This window comes from Mytilus galloprovincialis, chromosome 11 (genome assembly GCF_965363235.1).
Source record: "Mytilus galloprovincialis chromosome 11, xbMytGall1.hap1.1, whole genome shotgun sequence".
Taxonomy (NCBI): domain Eukaryota; kingdom Metazoa; phylum Mollusca; class Bivalvia; order Mytilida; family Mytilidae; genus Mytilus; species Mytilus galloprovincialis.
In genome coordinates, this window is record NC_134848.1 from 69,585,022 (window position 1) to 69,606,518 (window position 21,497).

The following is a 21,497-nucleotide window of genomic DNA, read 5'->3' on the forward strand; positions in this document are numbered from 1 at the left end:
GTTCACTAGTGCATTCAACAGTCACGGCAACATACCTTTATGCGAAGTGTATCCAACAATGATAGTTGAGACAAACACGGGCAGTGAATTTAACTTCATTAACTTTATATCACTGTGAGATCAAATTTATTTGTTTCAATATATATCAGAATTAATGAACAAGGCTGTTGAAGAAATTGAATGAATGGTAATTGTGTTGAATACCGAATATATGAATTGGTTACAATAAAATCAAGAAAGATGCAGAAACTGTTTGGATCATTGTTTATGAATAACCTTATCATGAAATCAGATGAATTGCATATATATTAATTATATACTTTACACGGAATAATCCATATAACTTTTTCGGAAATTATTCGGCATTTAAATTACTAATAGTTCTTTTTTCAGTTTCTAAATGAAGATGCTTTTAAAGTGTACTCATTATTTCAACATAGAATATGCTATTTACATTCACAACACAAAATACGCGTTCACCCGAGACTTGGTATTCATTAGTCAGTATCAAATCAGCATAACGTTTGGTATATTTAACCGCAAAGTTAATATGTACTAAGATAAGAGTTTGGTTTATTCCAATTTGATTCATGAGTCAATCCTGTTCGGACTTTGAATTGAGGATTACAACCTTGTATGCAAGTGTCTTTAGTATATCAAAAAAATGCAACTTTCTGTAAAATATAGATAGCCCTGAAAAGGGGCGTTTACAATAGATATCGTCGACACTAAATGAATTTCCAAGCTTTGGTTGATCTTGTTTCTTCGTAAATTAATACAATTGACAATGAGGGTCGGTTGAAAACAAAACTTTACGACAAAAGAGATGATTTCAGCTTTCCAATTGTGAACTTTCCATTTTTAAGTAGCAACATTCCAGCAGCACCTGCATACGGGGTATATATCTCCCAATTGATACGATATTCCCGTGCTTGCGTTTCCTATCATGATTTTCTTGATAGAGGGTTACTGCTCACAAGGAAGCTATTAAACCAAGAGTTCCAAATGCTGAAGTTGAAATCATCCCTTCGTAAATTTTACGGACGCCATCACGAGTTGGTTGACCGTTATGGAATAACCGTTTCACAAATGATATCGGATATGTTCCTTACGTCGTAACTACAATTCCCTTCCCTTTCATGAATGTGACCTACCGAATTAGACTATTTACCGGATTTGTAATCACATAAGCAACACGACGGGTGCCACATGTGGAGCAGGATCTGCTTACCCTTCCGGAGCACCTGAGATCACCCCTAGTTTTTGGTGGGGTTCGTGTTGTTTATTCTTTAGTTTTCTATGTTGTGTCATGTGTACTATTGTTTTTCTGTTTGTCTTTTTCAGTTTTAGCCATGGCGTTGTCAGTTTGTTTTAGATTTATGAGTTTGACTGTTCCTTTGGTATCTTTCGTCCCTCTTTTAATAGGTGTTTAACTTAACCATTGTCATAGTTGTTCTTGTATATCTGACATTAAGTGACGTCATACTTGGATTTGATTATTTGTGTTTTAACACCACTTTTGAGCACCGCATTTAGGCTTTTTCGTGGCGGTCTGTTTTCATTGGTGGAAGAAGCCGGAGTTCCTGGCGAAAGCAACCACCCTTTGATAGAAAAACTGACAATCCTAGTCAATTAAGAGTCAAGTGCAAATAATAGTAGCTCAGTCTGTTGAATGCGAGAAAATGGTGGTTCTTTCGAGAACAGGTAAATTCTGATATATCACTGAGAAAATGTTCCTCGTAATGAATTTGCGGTTTTCCTGTAACGGATTCGTACGAGAAAGTGAACATTTAACGTTATTACTTTTTACACTATAAGATAATTGTTTGATTGTCTAAAACTGAACTCACAACCTCAGTGTTGACTGGCTAGTGAATACAGTAATAGCTTCTTGGACCCCTTGGTCTCCGAGGCCCCTCGTCATACTTTGAAAGGAGTTAACTCTTGATCATAGAAGTACGATAAGTGTTATTCACCGTTGGATGAGCTGGTTGTTTGAGGAGCCTTCAATCTGTAAGGGGTATCCACCACTTCTGCCAATTTTTGGAAAAACCTCGAAATTAAACGATGATACGTGATTACGTATAACATTTTAGCCAATCAAAGAACTATCTTATCAATGTTTACCATTTACACACACACACCCAAACTATTTGAATTTTATATTTTTTTTTATGTTACATTGATTTTTTGTTGTCGTCCCTTACCTCGGCATGACCTTTTTTGTAAAAATTCGGAAATCGCAATACGCAAGTGAAAGGAGGAAAACCAGTGCGAGTCAACAAACGTAAACATAAAACACTGTATATTTCTTATTGTACATAATATACATGTGCTTACATCTTTGTTGATTGTTTAAAAATGTGGCAATCGGTTAACTTAGTTACAAAACACGACCATTTATCAGATGCCATATTTTCACAACAACACTGACCAAGTGAAATATAATTTTGACGATAAGACGATATGGATACGTATTTTTTTTTCTAAAATCGTGCACAGAAGACTGCGTTTATGATATATGCATGCATTAGTTCAAGAATTAGATTACAATTATTGTTCGCCAGTCACATGTTTAATGTGACTTTAAAGGGTGGATTATTTTAGCGTTTAGATATTTATTTATTAGAGGAACAAATTGGTCTTATAATGTTAGTCTAAACGATGATAGAAATTTTATGAAAACATTTTTTCCTATACAACACGAAAAATAACGTTTGATCTCTACAATTATCGCATACATGTACTTCCTTGTAAATATAAGATATGAGATTTAAAGTGTTATCTTAATTCGCTTATCAGCTGAGTTTCTATTTGTGAAATGCAAAAAAAGATACTGGTTGATCGAATGTTGAATATATAAATAGAATATTAAAATGCGTTCAACTATTTTATTCAGTTTTACAATATTCGGAATAGCCAAATGCTTCGACAGATATTCACCTATTGGTTCGTATATCATATATTAAGTAATTGTATCGTAAATTTGCTCACAATATAAATTCTAAAAAGATTTGGTCATATTATGATATGATTTTTTTTTTTCTACAGGTAATCATTAAAACAGTGAGTGGACAATTAATCACCAATTTTTTCAAGTATGAGTGTGTTTTGATTTTTGTTTTTTACTAACGTTGTTGATAGTAACTTTTTTTTTTTTTTCGCTGCATAACCACCAGATTAAACTTTTAAATATATTGTGGTTAGTCAACTGTTTAATAAGACCTTTGTCTTTTTAGTGTAAACCGCAGCTTTTGTTTTAATTCTTATCAGTATCTAACTGTATAAGGGTTTCCTAATATAGTCAAGTCCGTTTTAAGTCCAAGTTAAACTTACTGCTCTAAGCAATAACTGCAGTTTACTGTACCAGATATGATATGAAGCTATAAGGTTATGACATAATAATTGTTTCCATTAATATTTAGTCATTTTTGTGTGGGGTGAATGGTATAATTTGTATACAATCATTGCTTTTTGAAGACTCAGCGCAACCATCGATCAAGTTCTAATAATTTTCTTCAGTGAAAAGAAAGAATTGCTTACAGTCAATATCTTTTTCGTGCAACATTAACATGCATTCATTAGCATAAGCAAGTCAAAGAGATTAAAAGCCAATGTTTTGTATTAAACATTTGAATGAATGTAATCCTTCAATCGATCATACCACTTTACAAATGCCTTGACAGACAAACCGAATCTATATATATACAGGTACTAATAGTTTAAGAATATGCTGTACGTCAGTAAACATTTTGTATGCAACTGTTGTGCGTGAAAATGTTGAACTATAACTACGATTGAAAAAATTTAAGGCATGTATCTTCTGTTTTTAAATATACCTATAGTTGTGTTAATGTAAATCAATTCCAACACAGTAGGACAAAACATTGGTTTAGAGAGCACATACAATCGCAGAAACAACTGTCCTACAGGATCATCAAATTTCACTTTTCAATTTAAAAGAAATAAATTGTTGAATATACATATACTCCTATTTCAATGGTTCAAAAGAATGATAGTTATATTTCATTTGATGTCATTTCAGAACAATGTGTACATATTGCCAATAACACATCTGGTAGAATTTATTGTAAACTTGGTAAAAACATTCATATTGAACAGATTTGGTTAGACAGGGAACCTTGTCCGACCAAGCTTACAAAAAATAGTACTGAAGTAACCAAAATTCCCAAAATATCATGTCAGAATACTTCAAATTGTACAGTGCCGTTCCAATCGTTTGGAAACAGATTCTTATACGTCAACATCCGATTTCGATGTTTAGGTATGTGATATCTCATTTTCTGTTGACAATGTATTAAGTATATTTAAACTGCACCCAGTGTTAAACGCTAAAATCTTTTTTCAATAGGTCAATATTTGTTATCTACAGTATAGGTTTTAAAAAAACCTGCAGCCATTTAGCTACATATACATGTAGTACTTATTGCGAGTGTCGTCTTTGTATTGAAGCAGACCGATTTCTTAATTGAATTAATTTATTATATTTTTATGTCGGTGCTTTTAATAAAATCCAATTCATTTTTACTGTGGTGGATAGTTGTCTCATTTGCAATCATACCACCTCTCGTTATATTTACACTGTTTATACATATACCTTACGGACGCGCCAACATCTGAATATCTTAACTATATTTTTGGAATCTTACATATACGTCTTGTAATATTGAGTAAATTACAATATTTTGGTGTACACCAATGAGAAAACAACCAAACCCCGAAAATCAAGGAGACATATTGAGATCAACAAACGGTCCTATAAAATCTTCAAGTAATAGTTTAGCCACCACATATTTATGTGCCTGATCTATGACAAAATATTTTAGTCGTTTTCATAATTTACAGTAAGTTAATTTCATAGAAAAGTGTTGACTACCTTTTTCTTTCTTGTAGATTGTTTATCAATTACTTATGGTAGACGACTGCAAATCCTTTGTCCGCGAAATGAAATAATAAAAATACTTGATGTGTGGGAGAACTCGATACATGCATGTCCAGCATACAACAACACTCATCAAAGCAATACAAGCTATGTACATTACAAGTGTGATGGACAACACTCCTGCACCATTCCTACACATAATGAGTATGGGATACTTAGTGTTTATTTTTACTGTCGAGGTGAGTTTATTCTAATGTTTTAACTTGCCTTTCAGGTAGCAGGAGGGATAAAACACTCGTTTACAAAACAAGAAATAATGCAATTTTATAGGTTAATTTCCTGACCATGACAAATTTGATTTAGAAAATATTTCAATTTATAAAACACGAAATTACTGCATTTTCTTATGCATAGAAAGATTAAGATTATTAATTCTTGTCATCTACATTGTCAAAAAGGATGTTGTTTAGGCTCCGTATAGCGTTGATGCGTGTAGAAATCTACTTTAAACTAGCCGATGTACAAATAATAAGAGATATGTCTATGTCTGTTCTCGCTTAACTCACAAATTCGACACATAATTGACCATAGTGTGAATGTTTACATTAAACCAAATATTACTACGTGTCTTGTAAAGTTGTCCATAACACGTTTTGTACTTTTTGTAAGGAGTCGCAAATGTCATTTGAAAGCGACAAACAGAAAGATTGACTAAAAAATTTCACGAAAGCAAATCCCACAATACTTGATATCCAATTTCAAAATTAACAGCAAATTAAAACAAAAATAATTATATATACAAAAAAATTCTTCTCTGAGCAACCATACATAAATTCATCTAAAAATCTAAAAAAAAAAAACCAACAACAACAATTTAAGAAGAAGCCGCTTCAAAAGAATCTGAACATCTATTTCGGTAGCAAAATAATCCATCTCAGAAGTGTTGAATTTAAAAAAAAGGATCTAAATCAGTTCTGAAATTAAATTATTTACTAAGAATTGTGTTAATCAATCATAAGACGTTTCATCAAATTATCCATTTAATTCAAAAGATTCTCTATTTAAACGTATCAGACATTCATTTGATGCGTTTTGTTATTTGATTTTGCCATGTGATTATGGACTTTCCAAATTGATTTTCCTCTGAGTTAAGTATTTTTGTGATTTTACTTTCATACAGTTGCAGAAGGAAATGCATTGACAGATAAAGAAAAGAAACGTTTTCCCGGTTAGACTATATGTTATGTTATAAACAACTTAATTACTTACTTCCATAATGTGCAACATTATTTAGATATCAATTTCAGACGTTAATTGATGTCGTTGTTGGACAAAGCACACCAATATTTAAAGACAGTACATTCAATTCACAAATCTATACTTTTACATCACATTATACTAGACAAAACAATGTGTTGAGACACCAATTTATTTATTGTTCTATATCACAAAGCAATCAATAACAAATCTCGGGAAACCAAATGAAATCCCCCAAAGTCACACTATATTCGTGGACAGGTTTAGCATATCTTGTCATGCATGAATGAACAGCCGCACAGATATTTTAATACCTAGTAGTGATACACACATATGGTTTCTCTGCACTAAATTTTGTGACCGTTAAACATAGATAATGTCGATTTCGTTTCTTATTCTAAAAACATTTATCAAACCAGTTTTGTATACTGAGATCGCAATTATGTTAATGAAATCTTTATAATATAAATATGCACGAGCAAGATTATCAAGGGCATATGTATATATTAATATCATTAGTTTGTTATTGCCGATTAAAGAAAATTTGGCAATTGGAAGGCTGAAATTGTCATGAATTCAAATCGTTTAGTCTAAAGTTGTTCGTCTGTGTCGATAAAGTGATCAAGATATGAGGTAGACCCTCGAGGGTAGACCCTCTGTTGTTAGTATTCGCATGGTAACTGTTCTATATTACGTGATAAAACTAATATTAATGTGGAGAAAACTACATTCATGAACACGCATCATAAACTGCGTATAGATACTTAAACAATCAAGGTGATATTGAATTATTCAAATACACTACTACTCTGACGAAACAAAATAGGATTGTTATCTGATATCCACATGCATTTGACAGAATTGCTTGTTTAAGACTTGAGTTATTCACATTATAGATAACATGTTTACTTAACTTACACAAGGAAGAAATGATGTGATAATAAAATATATATTTATATTACACATGTTACAGGTGGCGCCGTAGCGGGTGGGATTGCAGGAGGCATCATTATATTATTTGTTACGTTTGGAGTTCTGTTAAACAGGTATTATTACAAGTCCTGTATATGCAACAATGTTATGATATAATGTGATTGGTTATATGATGGTAGAAAATACCTGTTTGCTGGCTTCTTTAACGAATCGCCAACTACAAACTAAAAAATAAAACCATCAAATCACAAATTGATGCAATCGGAGCTAGAAAAACACTACCGTTATCTCCAGACTATAGAACACCGTATTTGTTCGTCAATAGAAATGTTCATGATCAACAAATTTGTCCTCAAGTCATCTGCAGTATTCATTTGAAACAAACGCAAATATCACAATACATAATTGATTTTCTTAAAAAAGACTATTGATCAACTAAGTAATCTTATACATTCAGCAATTTTTATGGACCCGCAACGAAGTTGTCGGTGCTTTATAGTTTTACTCTTTTCCGATATTCCAAAATTTCGTAATTCCGTAATTCCGTAATTCTGAAATTCCGTAATTCCAAAAATTCCGTAATTCTTAAATTCCGAAATTCCGTAATTCCGCAACAAACCATTATACCGAGTTTTTTTTCTAAACGCCTTCAGATATTGGGCTGATATTGTGTATATGAGTTAAGCATGATGACTTACAGATCAAGTTTAAGTTTAGTTTCGGTCCGCTAAATTTTGCTGAAATTACGGGCTTTGGACTTTGATAAATTGTTGAAAATCACAGTTATACAGACTTCTTTTTCTAAATGCATTAAGATATTGGACTGATTTTTGGTATGTGAGTTACTCATAATGAGTTACAGATCAAGTTTAAGTTTTGTTCCGCCCCACTAATTTTTGCCAAAATTAAGGGTTTATATTTTTGAAAATTGTTGAAAATCACAGATTCCAGACTTTTTTTTCTATACGCAACCAGATTTAGTGCTGATTTTTTATATGAAAGACTACCATCATGTTTGTGTCCATATGTGTTTTTAAATTTGCACATTTTTCAACTTTTTGAGACGGGACCATTCGTGTCGCTTTGACACATCTAGTTCTAAATAACAATTACATTTAACTACTGTATCACTAGCCTGACAACATTGAGGTTGTGAGTTCATATTCCGCACGGGGCAGTTGTTGTCGACTATACTATTTACTGACTGGCATTGTAAGTTTTCGGCCATTCGGGCTTCCTGTGTCGATTAGAACTGAACGACATGAAATAACACAGTAGTGTTAAAAGGGAATTTGGCATCAACTAATAATTTTTGTAGTTTTATGTTTGTGCTTTAATGATATATTTTACTGTTGTACAAGCTGATAATTGATATTTAAGAGTAAACTAGAGTCTGTTATCGATTATAAACATTTTTTTATTTTTGACGACCAAGCACAGACCCCAAATGTGAATTATCTTCACAATTCAGTTTGATGTTATATTCATATTTCAATGACGTTATTAACATGTAGTATTTCTCATTATTACTAATTGCCATGTAATAATCTGATATTATTACTGATTGTTTATTGACATCTTGTATCACATTTACAAATTGAATTACATTATTTTAATACAGAAGAAAACACATTGAATGTCTACAAAGTAAAAGAAACGTGCAATACGAAACCACTACAGTTAGAGAAACAAACGATAGACAATATACAAGCATTGAACTTTCACCTGATACAAAACATGATAAATCAGATGATGGAAAATTCATGGGCAATACAAGACAGACGTATGAGAATGCAGCCCATATAATGCAAGCACATGCCCGAGTAACATATTATGTTAGTGACTTGAAACAAAACGTTGACTACAAACAATAATCGTGAATTGAATCAATCTGGAATACATGTTTAAATTGTCAAGGTAGTCCTACTGCTTGAAATTATTAGTTGTTCGATAAACTCGCCATACATGAAACGAAAACTGTTCAATGAGTTATGTTATATGGCAAGCAGTCAACCGTTAATGATTCACTTTCTAAAATTGACGAAAAGCAAATGCATTCCGATCACCACGTATCTAAACTATCAAATTTAGAGATCAATTTGTTTAGCCCGTTTATCTCTGAGCTGACGATTATCTTTAGTATTATACATATTATATATTAATAAAAAGTTAGTGTATGTAATGCTTTTCATAACTTCATATATTGATTACTTTAATCAGCGGAGCTTATTTAATAAGCGCCAACAACAAGTTCCGTAGCCTGTTTCTTTCCGTCTAAGTTTGTAAGTTGTCGGCAATGGTTTGAAGGTAGTTTGTCTAGAATTTATGATGACTCGACCTGCGGAAACTCGTCCAATTCAAACACTTTCACTTACTATTATACAGCAAAATGAAATGTTGCTCTCTCCGTAATACTTTTATGTCACTAGTTCATATTATGTTAATGATATGTTCAAGGAAAGTACAATTTTGTTAGGTCCTATATATGAAATACATTATGTTTGTATTATAATTATATAATAGTCCAGACTTATATGAAAAGTAAAATGTTCAACATTGTAAACGAAATGTCAGCTGTCATTTTCTATAATTATACGGAACAACAGATTATATGAACTGCTACCATAAGGAAACAAACAAATATAAACACTGACTTTTAAAAACAACTGACATATTCTTGAACAGGAACAGTACAGTAAACCTCCCGCGTATATTGCTATGTGAAAAATACCGCTTATCTGACATTCGTACGTGACACATTTGGACAACAAATGTCATTTTCCTGAAGATATTGGTTGAATGAACCTGGTTTATTAGCTGGCTAATACTCTCACTTGTATGACAGTTTCTTAACATTCCACCAAATTGGCAATACTCTGTAGACAAAACAAACAGACATGCAAGTTAAAAATATCTCATATACGAGTAAGCAGTCAACAGTGTGTTATAAATCTTTATCACATTGAAAACTCATTAATATGTCAAGACACATATTTTAAAAGAACCAAACAAGACAAAAAATTAATTATGTGCATAAAATTTAAAACAACTAGCTGATTACATATCTTAACTTTAACGCAAAGAAAAAAGAAAGAAATTTCAAAACACAAACAATAAGGCAAAATTTATAATCCAGCCAACCTTACAAAAAAAAATAATAACATAATACATTAATATTTGTTGTGTTAACAACGAGACACGGAGAAATGCTGATTCACACTTGACAAACCAGTTATATTTTATAATAAGTCACGTTTGATACTTAGCAGACTAGACATGGTAGATAGTAAGCAACAATTTGTGACGTTGTTAGTTTGTTTACACAGAGACGCATCATATACATGTAGATCAACCAGTTGGTTATGGTATCCAAAAGTTTACGGAGTGTAATGTTTAATCTTTCCTCCATATAACTCTGTCGAAGTAGTTTCTGCACAAGGAGCATTCTTCTATATATTAAGTCCGTATTATCTGAATATGCACGCGTCCAACGTATCAACAGAGAAATGTTAACGCCATACAATAGGGCATGGGGTTTGTTACTACTTTGTAATGAGAACTTGATATATTGTATTTTTGGGAAGTTGGAATCGTGCCATCTGTCATAGAGTTTAGGTTACAGTTGTCATCCTGCGTCAATATTGTGGAAAATATTAAGGTTTGAAGAAGTATCACAAGAATTCATTATCTATTTTTCTCAGATTCAAGTCAATTGTTCTTATTTAGTTAGCTTTCATAATCTCATACATCCCAGTGTACATGTTATTTAAGAGATTACTGTAATATGGGATGAAAGAACTGATTACAAAAGGAGCAATTCACTGGTATATAACAATGTATAAGAAAAACATATACAATTTTAGATAACGAATTATTTTGAATTAATTTTTACGAAGACAAAGCATCTTAGTTATTTATTGTACGCTTATCAATACATGCATCTGAACAGAAGTTTCGTCCATTATTGATATAGATATCAAGATCGAGAAAAGGGCAGTGGTCATTGTTCGTATTAGCTTTATTTAAAGTAAGTTCAACAGGATAAATTTAATTAATATACATACTGAAGTCGTCATTATTGAGAGCCAAAATATCATCCAAATATCTAAAAGTATTATTAATTTTTTTTATCAGATGTTGTTTCGATGGGTCTTTGCTTATTTTTGTCATAAATTGTAACAGTAGTATACCGCTGTTCAAAACTCGTAAATCTATGGACAAAAAACAAAATCGTAAACAATTTGATATGCCTTTTGGAAAGTTGAAGCAAAACAAAAAGGATGAATAAAGTTTTCCTATTCGTGCTATTTTGAATTCACCCTTCAAGTGTAAAATTTTATTTATAATTGAATATTAAAGGCACTTTATTCATTTAACATCAATGTTTGAAACCAATTTTACATATTGCCACATTTTAACATGCTAAAGAATTTTACATTTTAATGCAATAATTCAGATTCTACGTGCTTTACTTATAAACAAAAATATATCTATCAAACTGTTAATATTTAACGTGTTGAGCTATCTACAGGCGATATCACGTTTGTGATATGTTCTAAGTAATCCACAAACAATTAAAAATAATTGTCTCAAAGTACACGAAATGAGATTTTATAGTATCAATTTCTGCTATTATCAAACAACATTTTGTAAAAGGCCCTTTTTTTTTTACCTATAATTCTAAATTTGTCTACCTGACAACTTTCAACCGCCAAATACACATCAGAAATTCTCGTTTTTGGAGGTGTGGTTAAGCTAGCGCCGCAGCAAAAATGTATACTAGTTCAGTGATAATGGACGTCATAAATATATAGAAGAAACTAAAATTAAAAGTCATACAAGACGAACAAAGGCAAGAGGCTCCTGACTTGGTACAGACGCTAAAATGGAGCGGGGTTCAACATTTTGTTTAGATCTCAACCCTTCCCCTATACTTCTAGCCAATGTAGACAAACACATAACAATGCGCACAGTAAAACGCAGTTCACATTTTGTTTAGAGGCAAGTTAAAGCCCGCCTCAAGGGACTGGATGTTTAGGCTATATTGAAGACTCTTTGGTAGACTTTGGCATTTTTCTGCCCTTTTACGAACTGTTATCTGTGTAAAACATTCCAAATTTCCATGATCTATTTGATAAATCTCAGAAATGGAGAAAAAAAAACTTGTTTTGAAGAATACATTTAAACTCACATACTAACAAGCTGCAAATATTGTTGGATAATTATCTTTTAAAAACACAAATTGCTGTTTAAGGAATATCAACAAGTTTGACAAATGCAATGCTGATACAGACAACCCCATCTTTCAGCAGGGAAACAGAACAATCATATATCACAAGTAGAACAACTAGACTTTCAAGAGAAATGGAATATTTGTCTTCTGTTTTTGCTTCTACAGAAAAAACAAGTAAGAAATGAAAAAGAAATATAACGGAATTAGATTGCTATTAGATTTCAAACTCTGACGTTTTTTCGTAGAATAATCATTATTCAAGTAGAGTTAAAATGTCAACATTTAAAACATTTTAAAAAATATTGTCCAAACACGAGAAACAGAAAAGTCGTGTGAGGTCACTTGACCGCAATTCGTTTCTGATTAGATAATAAAAGAACCACAAAAAGTCATTCCGGATGAATGATCAATTTCCGTAAAAAAATTATTGTGTATATATTTTTTATGAATATATCTGAAAATACTTTTTGTGAAGTAGCAAAGACTGTTTGTAACAACTATAATAATAGTTTAATGTATTAATTAAACCAATGTCATTTATTAGTTAATTTTACGGAATATTATCCCTGGGTATTCAGTAGTAATTTAACAGGGAAACTTGATGAAATGCTGTACACCAAGTTTAATTGTTAAACAGCAATATGTGCAAAAAAGAATCAATTAGAAAAAAAAGAAATATACATAATAACATTGTTAAAGTCATATGAAACGAGTGACTGGTAAAAAATAATGCTGATCCGATTATTGATCCACATTCGGACTTGGTATGTCAGTGTTAGATCACACTCTGGCCTCCGGCCATCGGGGTGATCTTACACTGACACACCGCGTCCTTGTGGGATAACTATTAATTGAACACGTGTTTAACAAGTACAATCAGATAATCGTTTGTTTCAAAGAAATATCCATGCTTATTGTGATCGCCTCATTTGTACAAATCAAAGAATCATTTTAAGAAAAAAGTACATGAAAATAAGTTTTATAATAAAAACTATCCATTTAGCTATAAAAAATAAATGTATCATTTTTCTTCAACCTGAGGTTTCATATGACTTTAAGCTTTCAGATGATTATCCAAGAATATCAGGCAATCATTTTATATAAATATAATAATGGCTGTCTTTGAAAGAGGAAAGATTGTTGATTTCTCCTTGTTTAGTACATTTGAAAGGCCATTGCTAGAAATAAATCCAAAGTTTTTTGCCTTCCCAAACACAATCCATAGTTCGTCTACCCCTATGTCACGGAATAACGAAACAGTAATGACAGCATAATTAGTAACGACTGTTCGAATCATGATTCGTTTAAGTTCATGTTTCACTGCATCAGACACATGCACCATGATTCTAGTGTCTGCGTCTTAATGTGAACTTGGTGCTTAACTAGAAATACATCACGTGGTGGATAAGATAGAATATCCTGAGTATTTGTTGCTATCTACCATACGCATCCAAGTCTTCATCCACTCGTGTTACAGTTTCAAGGTATTTTATTAAGGTAAGGACATACTATCCAATCAGCATACTCGTTCGGCCGCAAATACATGTTTATTCAATTCGGAAAGCTGATTTTCCACATTTACAAAGACTGTGGTATTGGGTCTTACGTCGATAATGTGATAATGTACAAGCTCCTGATAAGATGAAGAGGCCTGACAAAGAGTTGTCCAAAAGGGTTCCCATATTTCATATTTGATACTTCGCAATTCATAAGCGTCTGGACTAGTTAGCATAGGAACCAATTCCGAGCTTGTTACTCGTTCACACCCGCCATGGTATATTGTAAGCTTTACATGCTAAAAAAACTAGACGGGGTCGTGGGAATAGCCTCAATCAGTCATTCCTCTTCCAAAAGCACATGTTTTTTTTTTATTTGTTAAGTTTTTTCAATCTTACAACAAAACCAAGTATCGTATTATGTATGACATTATCAAGTCCATATCTGGTGATGTTTGCTGATCAATCATCACTCTACATGCTAAAGTCACATCTTCAAAAGCCATCCTTGTCACCAACGCAGTTCCTTTTTCGAGGAAACGGGTAATCTCTCAATGCCTAGTGCATTTGAAAGGTCATGGATATATCTAAAGCTTTTCCCACTTCCAAATGCAAACCAAAGTTCGTCTGCCATCGAACACCATGAACATGTGTTGCTACACCAACCTTTTCCTCAGAATTTGTTTTAGCAAGCTGCTGTGAATGAAAGCAAAAAGGTTCTTATTTATTGTCGCCATTGAGTATGATGATTGGGTATTATTTCCTTACCTTAATGAAATACCTTGACTGTAACAAGAGTGGATGAAGTCTAGGGTAGTTTTTTAGATTTTAGATTTTCTATCTTATCCACCACGTGATGTATTTCAAGTTTAGCACCAATTTCACATTAGGGGAAGACACTAGAATCATGGTGCATGTGTCTCATGCAGTGAAACACGAACTTAATCGAGTCAAGATTCGAACAGTCGTTATTAATGATGCTGTCATTACTGTTTTTCTATTTCTTGACATAGGGGTAGACGAACTATGGATTGTGTTTGGGAAGGCAAAACACTGCGGATTAATATCTATCAATGACCTTTCAAATGCACTAGACAATGAGTGATCACACACACACACACTTATTGTGATCCCTGCCTTTAACGGTTCTTTGATTGCTTGAAAAGGAAAAAAAAGACGTTGATGGCATTTGAAGATGTGACTTTAACTTTCGTACAGTTTCAGAAGGAAATGCATTGACAGATGAGGAAAAGAAACCTTTTCCCGGTAGGACTATATGTTATGTTATAAACAACATTATTTCTTACTTCCACAATGTGCAACAATATTTAGATATCAATTTCAGACGTTAACTGATGTCGTTGTTGGACAAAGCACAACAATGTAAACACAATACATTCAGTTCACAAATCTATACCTTTCCATCACATTATACTAGACAAAACAATGTGTTGAGACAACAATTTATTATTGTTCTATTTTACAAAGCAATCAATTACAAATCTCGGGAAAACAAATGAAATCCCACTAGGCACACTTTATTCATAGACAGGTTTAGCATATCTTGTCATGCATAAATAAACAGCCGCACAGATATTTTAATACCTAGTAGTGATACACACATATGGTATCTGTCCACTAAATTTTGTGACCGTTAAACATAGATAATGTCGATTTCGTTTCTTTTCTAAAAAAAACATTTATAAAACCAATTTTGTATACTGAGATCGCAATTATGTTAATGAAATCTTTATAATATAAATATGCACGAGCAAGATTATCAAGGGCATATGTAAATATTAATATCATTAGTTTGTTATTGCCGATAAAAGAACATTTGGCAATTGGAAGACTGAAAGTGTCACGATGTCAAATCTTTTGGTCTAAAGTTGTTCGTCTGTGTCGATAACATGATCAAGATATGAAGTAGATCCTCGGTTGTTAGTTTTTGCAAGGTAACTGTTCTATATTACGTGTCAAAACTAATATTAATGTGGAGAAAACAACATTCATGCACATGCATCATAAACTGCGTATAGATACTCAAACAATCAAGGTGATATTGAATTATTCAAATACACTACTACTTTGACGAAACAAAATAGGATTGTTATCTGATATCCACATGTATTTGACAGAATTGCTTGTTTAAGACTTGAGTTATTTACTTTATAGATAACATGTTTACTTAACTTACACAAGCATAATCAAGAGATTATACAAGAAGGAAGAAATGATGTAATAATAAAATATATATTTATATTACACATGTTACAGGTGGCGCCGTAGCGGGTGGGATTGCAGGAGGTATCATTATATTATTTGTTATGTTTGGAGTTCTGTTATACAGGTATTGTGACAAGTCCTGTATATGCAACAATGTTATGATATAATGTGATTGGTTATATGACGGTAGAGTAGACCTATTCGCTGGCTCCTTTAACGAAAAGCCAACTAAAAAATAAAAATACAGCCATCAAATCACAAATTGATGCAGTCGGAGCTAGAAAAAACACTACCATTATCTCCAGATTATAGACCAACGTATTTGTTCGTCAATAGAAATGTTCATGATCAACAAATTTGTCCTCAAGTCATCTGCAGTATTCACTTGAAACAAACGCAAATATCACAATACATAATTGATTTTCTTACTATTTCAATAATTACAAAAACATTAATCTTTAGTTAACATATTTTCCTGGGAGCATAACAGTTCACGATATGACTGACTTTAAAAAAAGACTATTGCACAACTGTGTAATCTTATACATTCAGCAATTGTATGGCCCCGCAACGAAATTGTCAGTGCTATATAGTTTTACCCTTTTCCGATATTTCAAAATTTCGTAATTCCGTAATTCCGTAATTCGAAAAATTCCGTAATTTCAAAATTTCGTAATTCTTAAATTCCTTAATTCCGAAATTCCGTAATTTCACAACAAACCATTATACCGAGTTTTTTTCCTAAACGCCTTCAGATATTGGGCCGATATTTTTATGTGAGTTAAGCATGAGTTACAGATCAAGTTTAAGTTTAGTTCCGGTCCGCTAAATGTTGCTGAAATTACGGGCTTTGGACTTTGATAAATTGTTGAAAATCACAGTTATACAGACTTCTTTTCTAAATGCATTAAGATATTGGACTGATATTTGGTATGTGAGTTACTCATAATGAGTTACAGATCAAGTTTAAGTTTTGTTCCGCCCACTAATTTTTGCCAAAATTAAGGGTTTACAATTTTAAAAATTGTTGAAAATCACAGTTTCCAGACTTTTTTTTCTATAAGCATCCAGATTTAGTGCTGATTTTTTTTTATATGAAAGACTACCATCATGTTTGTGTCCACATATGTTATTAAATTTGCACATTTTTCAACTTTTTGAGACGGGACCATTCGTGTCGCTTTGACACATCTAGTTCTAAATAACAATTACATTTAACTACTGTATCACTAGCCTGACAACATTGAGGTTGTGAGTTCATATTGGGCCATTCTAGTTGATATCTGCTAAAGGGGGATGGATGGTCCTTTCTGAGGGGTGTAAAATTTATACATCTTAGGGGTGAAATTTGGGTCTTTTTCATCTGACACGTACACTTATACGCAAACATTTCTGAGCGTCTTGCAGCAGTATATAATTAAAAATAATTACATATTAAGGGTTACAAAAAATACCTATTTCAGATCTAAGGTGTGCTTTGGAATGAAGACAGTTTCTTATTATGCATTATCTGGTATTGTATTTAAAATTCTGATGGGTACAATCCTTGCAGTAAAACATTCTGATAAGTCAATTTTTCCCATGAAAGCCCATCCACCCAATATGAACAGAAACTCTACATCTGATAGGTCTTAATTAATAGATCTGATAGGTAGTTTTTCATGATGTTTTTTTTCTGATAGGTATGAAAAAAATATCCCCACCTGTCAGAAAATAACTGGAATGGCCCATTCCGGACGGGGCAGTTGTACTCGACTATAATATTTACTGACTGACATTGTAAGTTTTTTTGGCATTCGGGCTTCCTGTGTCGATTAGAACTGAACGACATGAAATAACACAGTAGTGTAAAAAGGGACTTTGGTATCAACCAATAACTTTTGTAGTTTTATGTTTGTGCATTAATGTTATATTTTATTGTTGTACAAACTGATAATTGATATTTAAGAGTTGACTAGAGTCTGTTATCGATTAAAACATTTGTTTATTTTTGACAACCAAGAGCAAACCCCGAAATGTGAATTGTCTTCAGAATTCAGTTTGATTTTATATTCATATTTCAATGATATTATTAAGATGTAGTATTTCTCATTATTACTGATTGTTTAATGACATCTTATATCACACTTACAATTTTGATTATAACTAAACAACATGAAATAACACAACATGAAATAACACAGTAGTGTAAAAAGGGACTTTGGTATAAACCAATAACTTTTGTAGTTTTATGTTTGTGCTTTAATGATATATTTTATTGTTGTACAAACTGACAATTGATATTTAAGAGTTGAATAGAGTCTGTTATCGATTATAGATTATAGACATTCAGTTATTTTTGACGACCAAGCGCAAACCCCGAAATGTGAATTATCTTCAGAATTCAATTTGATGTTATATTCATATTTCAATGATGTTATTAGTATGTAGTATTTCTCATTATTACTGATATATCACATTTACAAATTTGATTATATTATTTTAATACAGAAGAAAACACATTGATTGTCTACAAAGTAAAAGAAACGTGCCATACGAATCAACTACAGTTAGAGAAACAAACGATAGACATTATACAACCATTGAACTTCCACCAGATACAAAACATGATACATCAGATGATGGACAATTCATGGGCAATACAAGATAGATGTATGAGAATGCAGCGCGTATAATGCAAGCACATACCCGAGAAAAAATAGTATGTTAGTGACCTGATACAAAACGTTGACTACAAACAATAATCGTGAAATTGAATCAATCTGGAATACATGTTTAAATTGTCAAGGTATTCCTACTGCTTGAAAATAATAGTTGTTCGATAAACTCGCCATACATGAAACGAAAAATGTTCAGTGAGTTATGTTATATTGCAAGCAGTCAACCGTTAATGATTCACTTTCTAAAATTGACGAAAAGCAAATACATTCCGATCACCACGTATCTAAACTATCAAAATTAGAGATCATTTAGTTTAGCCCGGTCATCTCTGAGCTGACGATTATCTTCAGTATTATACATATTATATATTAATAAAAAGTTAGTGTATGTAATGCTTTTCATAACTTCATATATTAATTATTTTAATCAGCGTAGCTTAATTAATAAGCGCCGAAAAAAGTTCCATAGCTTGTTTCTTACCGTCTACGTTTATAAGTTGTCGGCAATGGATTGAAGGTAGTTTGTCTTGAATTTATGATGACTCGACCTGCGAAAAACTCGTCCAATTCAAACACTTTCACTTACTATTATACAGCAAAATGAAATGTTGCTCTCTCCGTAATACTTTTATGTCACTAGTTAATATTATGTTAATGATATGTTCAAGGAAAGTACAATTTTGTTAGGTCCTATATATGAAATACATTATGTTTGTAGTATAATTATAAACTAGTCCAGACTTATATGAAAAGTAAAATGTTCAACATTATAAGAGAAACGTCAGTTTTTTTTTTTAATTAAACGGAACAACAGATTATATAAACTGCTACCATAAGAAAACAAACAAACATGGAAACTGACTTTTAAAAGCAACTGACATATTCTTGACCAGGTACAGTACATTTAAATACACATATACCAGTAAGCAGTCAACAGTGTGTTATAAATCTTTATCACAATGAAAACTCATTAATATGTCAAGACACATATTTTAAAAGAATCAAACAAGACAACAATGAATTATGTGTATGAAGTTGATTTAAATCAAAACTGGTATAAAACAACTAGCTGAATAAATATCTTAACTTTATCATTCGCAAAGAAAAAGGGAATAAATTTCAAAACACAAACAATAAGACATAATTCATAATCTAGCCAAGCTTACAAAAACATAATAACATAATACATTAATATTTGTTGTGTTAACAACAGGACACAGAGAAATGCGGATTCACACTTGACAAACCAGTCATATTCTTGAATAAGTCACGTTTGATACTTAGCAGACTAGAAATGATAGATAGTAAGCAACACTTTGTGACGTGGTAAACATTGTTAGTTCGTTTACACAGAGACGCATCGTATACATGTAGATCAACCAGTTGGTTATGGTATCCAAAAGTTTACGGAGTGTAATGTTTAATCTTTCCTCCATATAACTCTGTTGAAGTAGTTTCTGCACAAGGAGCATACCTCTATATATAAAGTTCGTATTATCTGAATATGCACGCGTCCAACGTATCAACTGAGAAATGTAAACGCCATACAATAGGGTTTAAGGTTTGAAGCAGTATCACAAGAATTCCTTATCTATTTTTGTCAGATTCAAGTGAATTGTTTTTATTTAGTTAATTTTTATAATCTCATACATCCAAGTGTACTTGTTATTTAAGAGATTACTGTAATATGGGATGTAAGAACCGAACACAAAAGGAGCAATTCACTGGTATATAAGAAAAACATATACTATTTTAGATAACGAATTATTTTAAATTAATTGTCACGAGGACAAGGCATTTTAGTTATTTATTGTACGCTTATCAATACATGCATCTGAACAGAAGTTGAAAGTTTCTATAAATTTTCTGGTAGATGCAGAGAGAGAGTGATATAAGGAGAGTGGGGAAAATGTTAACAGGCAAACGCAACAGTAGTACACTGCTGTTTCATAATCTTAAATCGATTAACGAAAACAAATACGGGTCAAAAATTAAAGCAAGCGAACGTGTATGTGCTTATTGATTTAAAATAAAATTCAGTTTGTTTGTCAATTATCAACATGAAATTGTATATTTCGTTTTAGATAACTTACAAAATACAGTTAAACATGAACACTTCCTTGTAGTTACAATACAAGATAAAGCAGGTATGTTGTTACACTTGAATGTATACTGAACAAAATTAGTATCGCACATACGATAACATTAAAAATATTTGGTGAAGTCAAATTACAAATAAATGCAAGCCAAATCAGTATAACATTAGTTTTATGACGTCAAATTATTAACAAAAACGCACGAATTACCATGCATCCACATTATTTGTAATACCATCTTACCTCGACATAAACATGACAAGAATAACAACAATGATAAAATAGTTTATCCTGATTTATAGTAATTTATCGCAATTTGATTGGCTGTTTTAGATGAAATATCTAAATATATTTGGTTGATATTGTCCTAATAATTGAATTTGAATATAAGAATATGTAATATAACAAAATCAGGATAAATTCGTTACAAAGTGTGTAATTGTCCTTATACGGAATATATCGGGTCTATAAAATTCATATCGGGTGTGGCTATGCCTCATCCGGTATACATTTAATTATTGACCCTAAAGATTCTCGTATAGGGACAATTGCACACTGTGAAACTAATAGTCTAATACTGCTATTGTCAAACAATTTGATTATTCTTTTCGAAAGAAACATCAAACACACACATATATGCGTATCTTCATTTGTTTAGTATATCATATAATGTCATTGAATCATTTATCAGTT

General features: G+C 31.9%; 1 protein-coding gene across 2 annotated transcripts; it reads left to right on the forward strand.

The window, feature by feature from the left end:
- The first annotated feature begins 2,815 nt into the window (after positions 1-2,815).
- On the forward strand, positions 2,816-19,009 carry LOC143051333 (uncharacterized). 2 transcript variants are annotated; one of them, XM_076224272.1, is made up of 6 exons: positions 2,816-2,949; positions 4,046-4,285; positions 4,915-5,142; positions 6,084-6,131; positions 7,134-7,206; positions 18,539-19,009. In XM_076224272.1, the coding sequence occupies exons 1-6, from the start codon at positions 2,877-2,879 to the stop codon at positions 18,696-18,698; spliced, it is 822 nt and encodes a 273-aa protein (XP_076080387.1). In that variant the 5' UTR covers positions 2,816-2,876; the 3' UTR covers positions 18,699-19,009. The 2 variants fall into 2 exon arrangements, with proteins under 2 accessions (XP_076080387.1, XP_076080386.1); XM_076224271.1 differs by lacking the exon at positions 18,539-19,009 and adding an exon at positions 8,715-9,275.
- Positions 19,010-21,497: the final 2,488 nt, after the last annotated feature.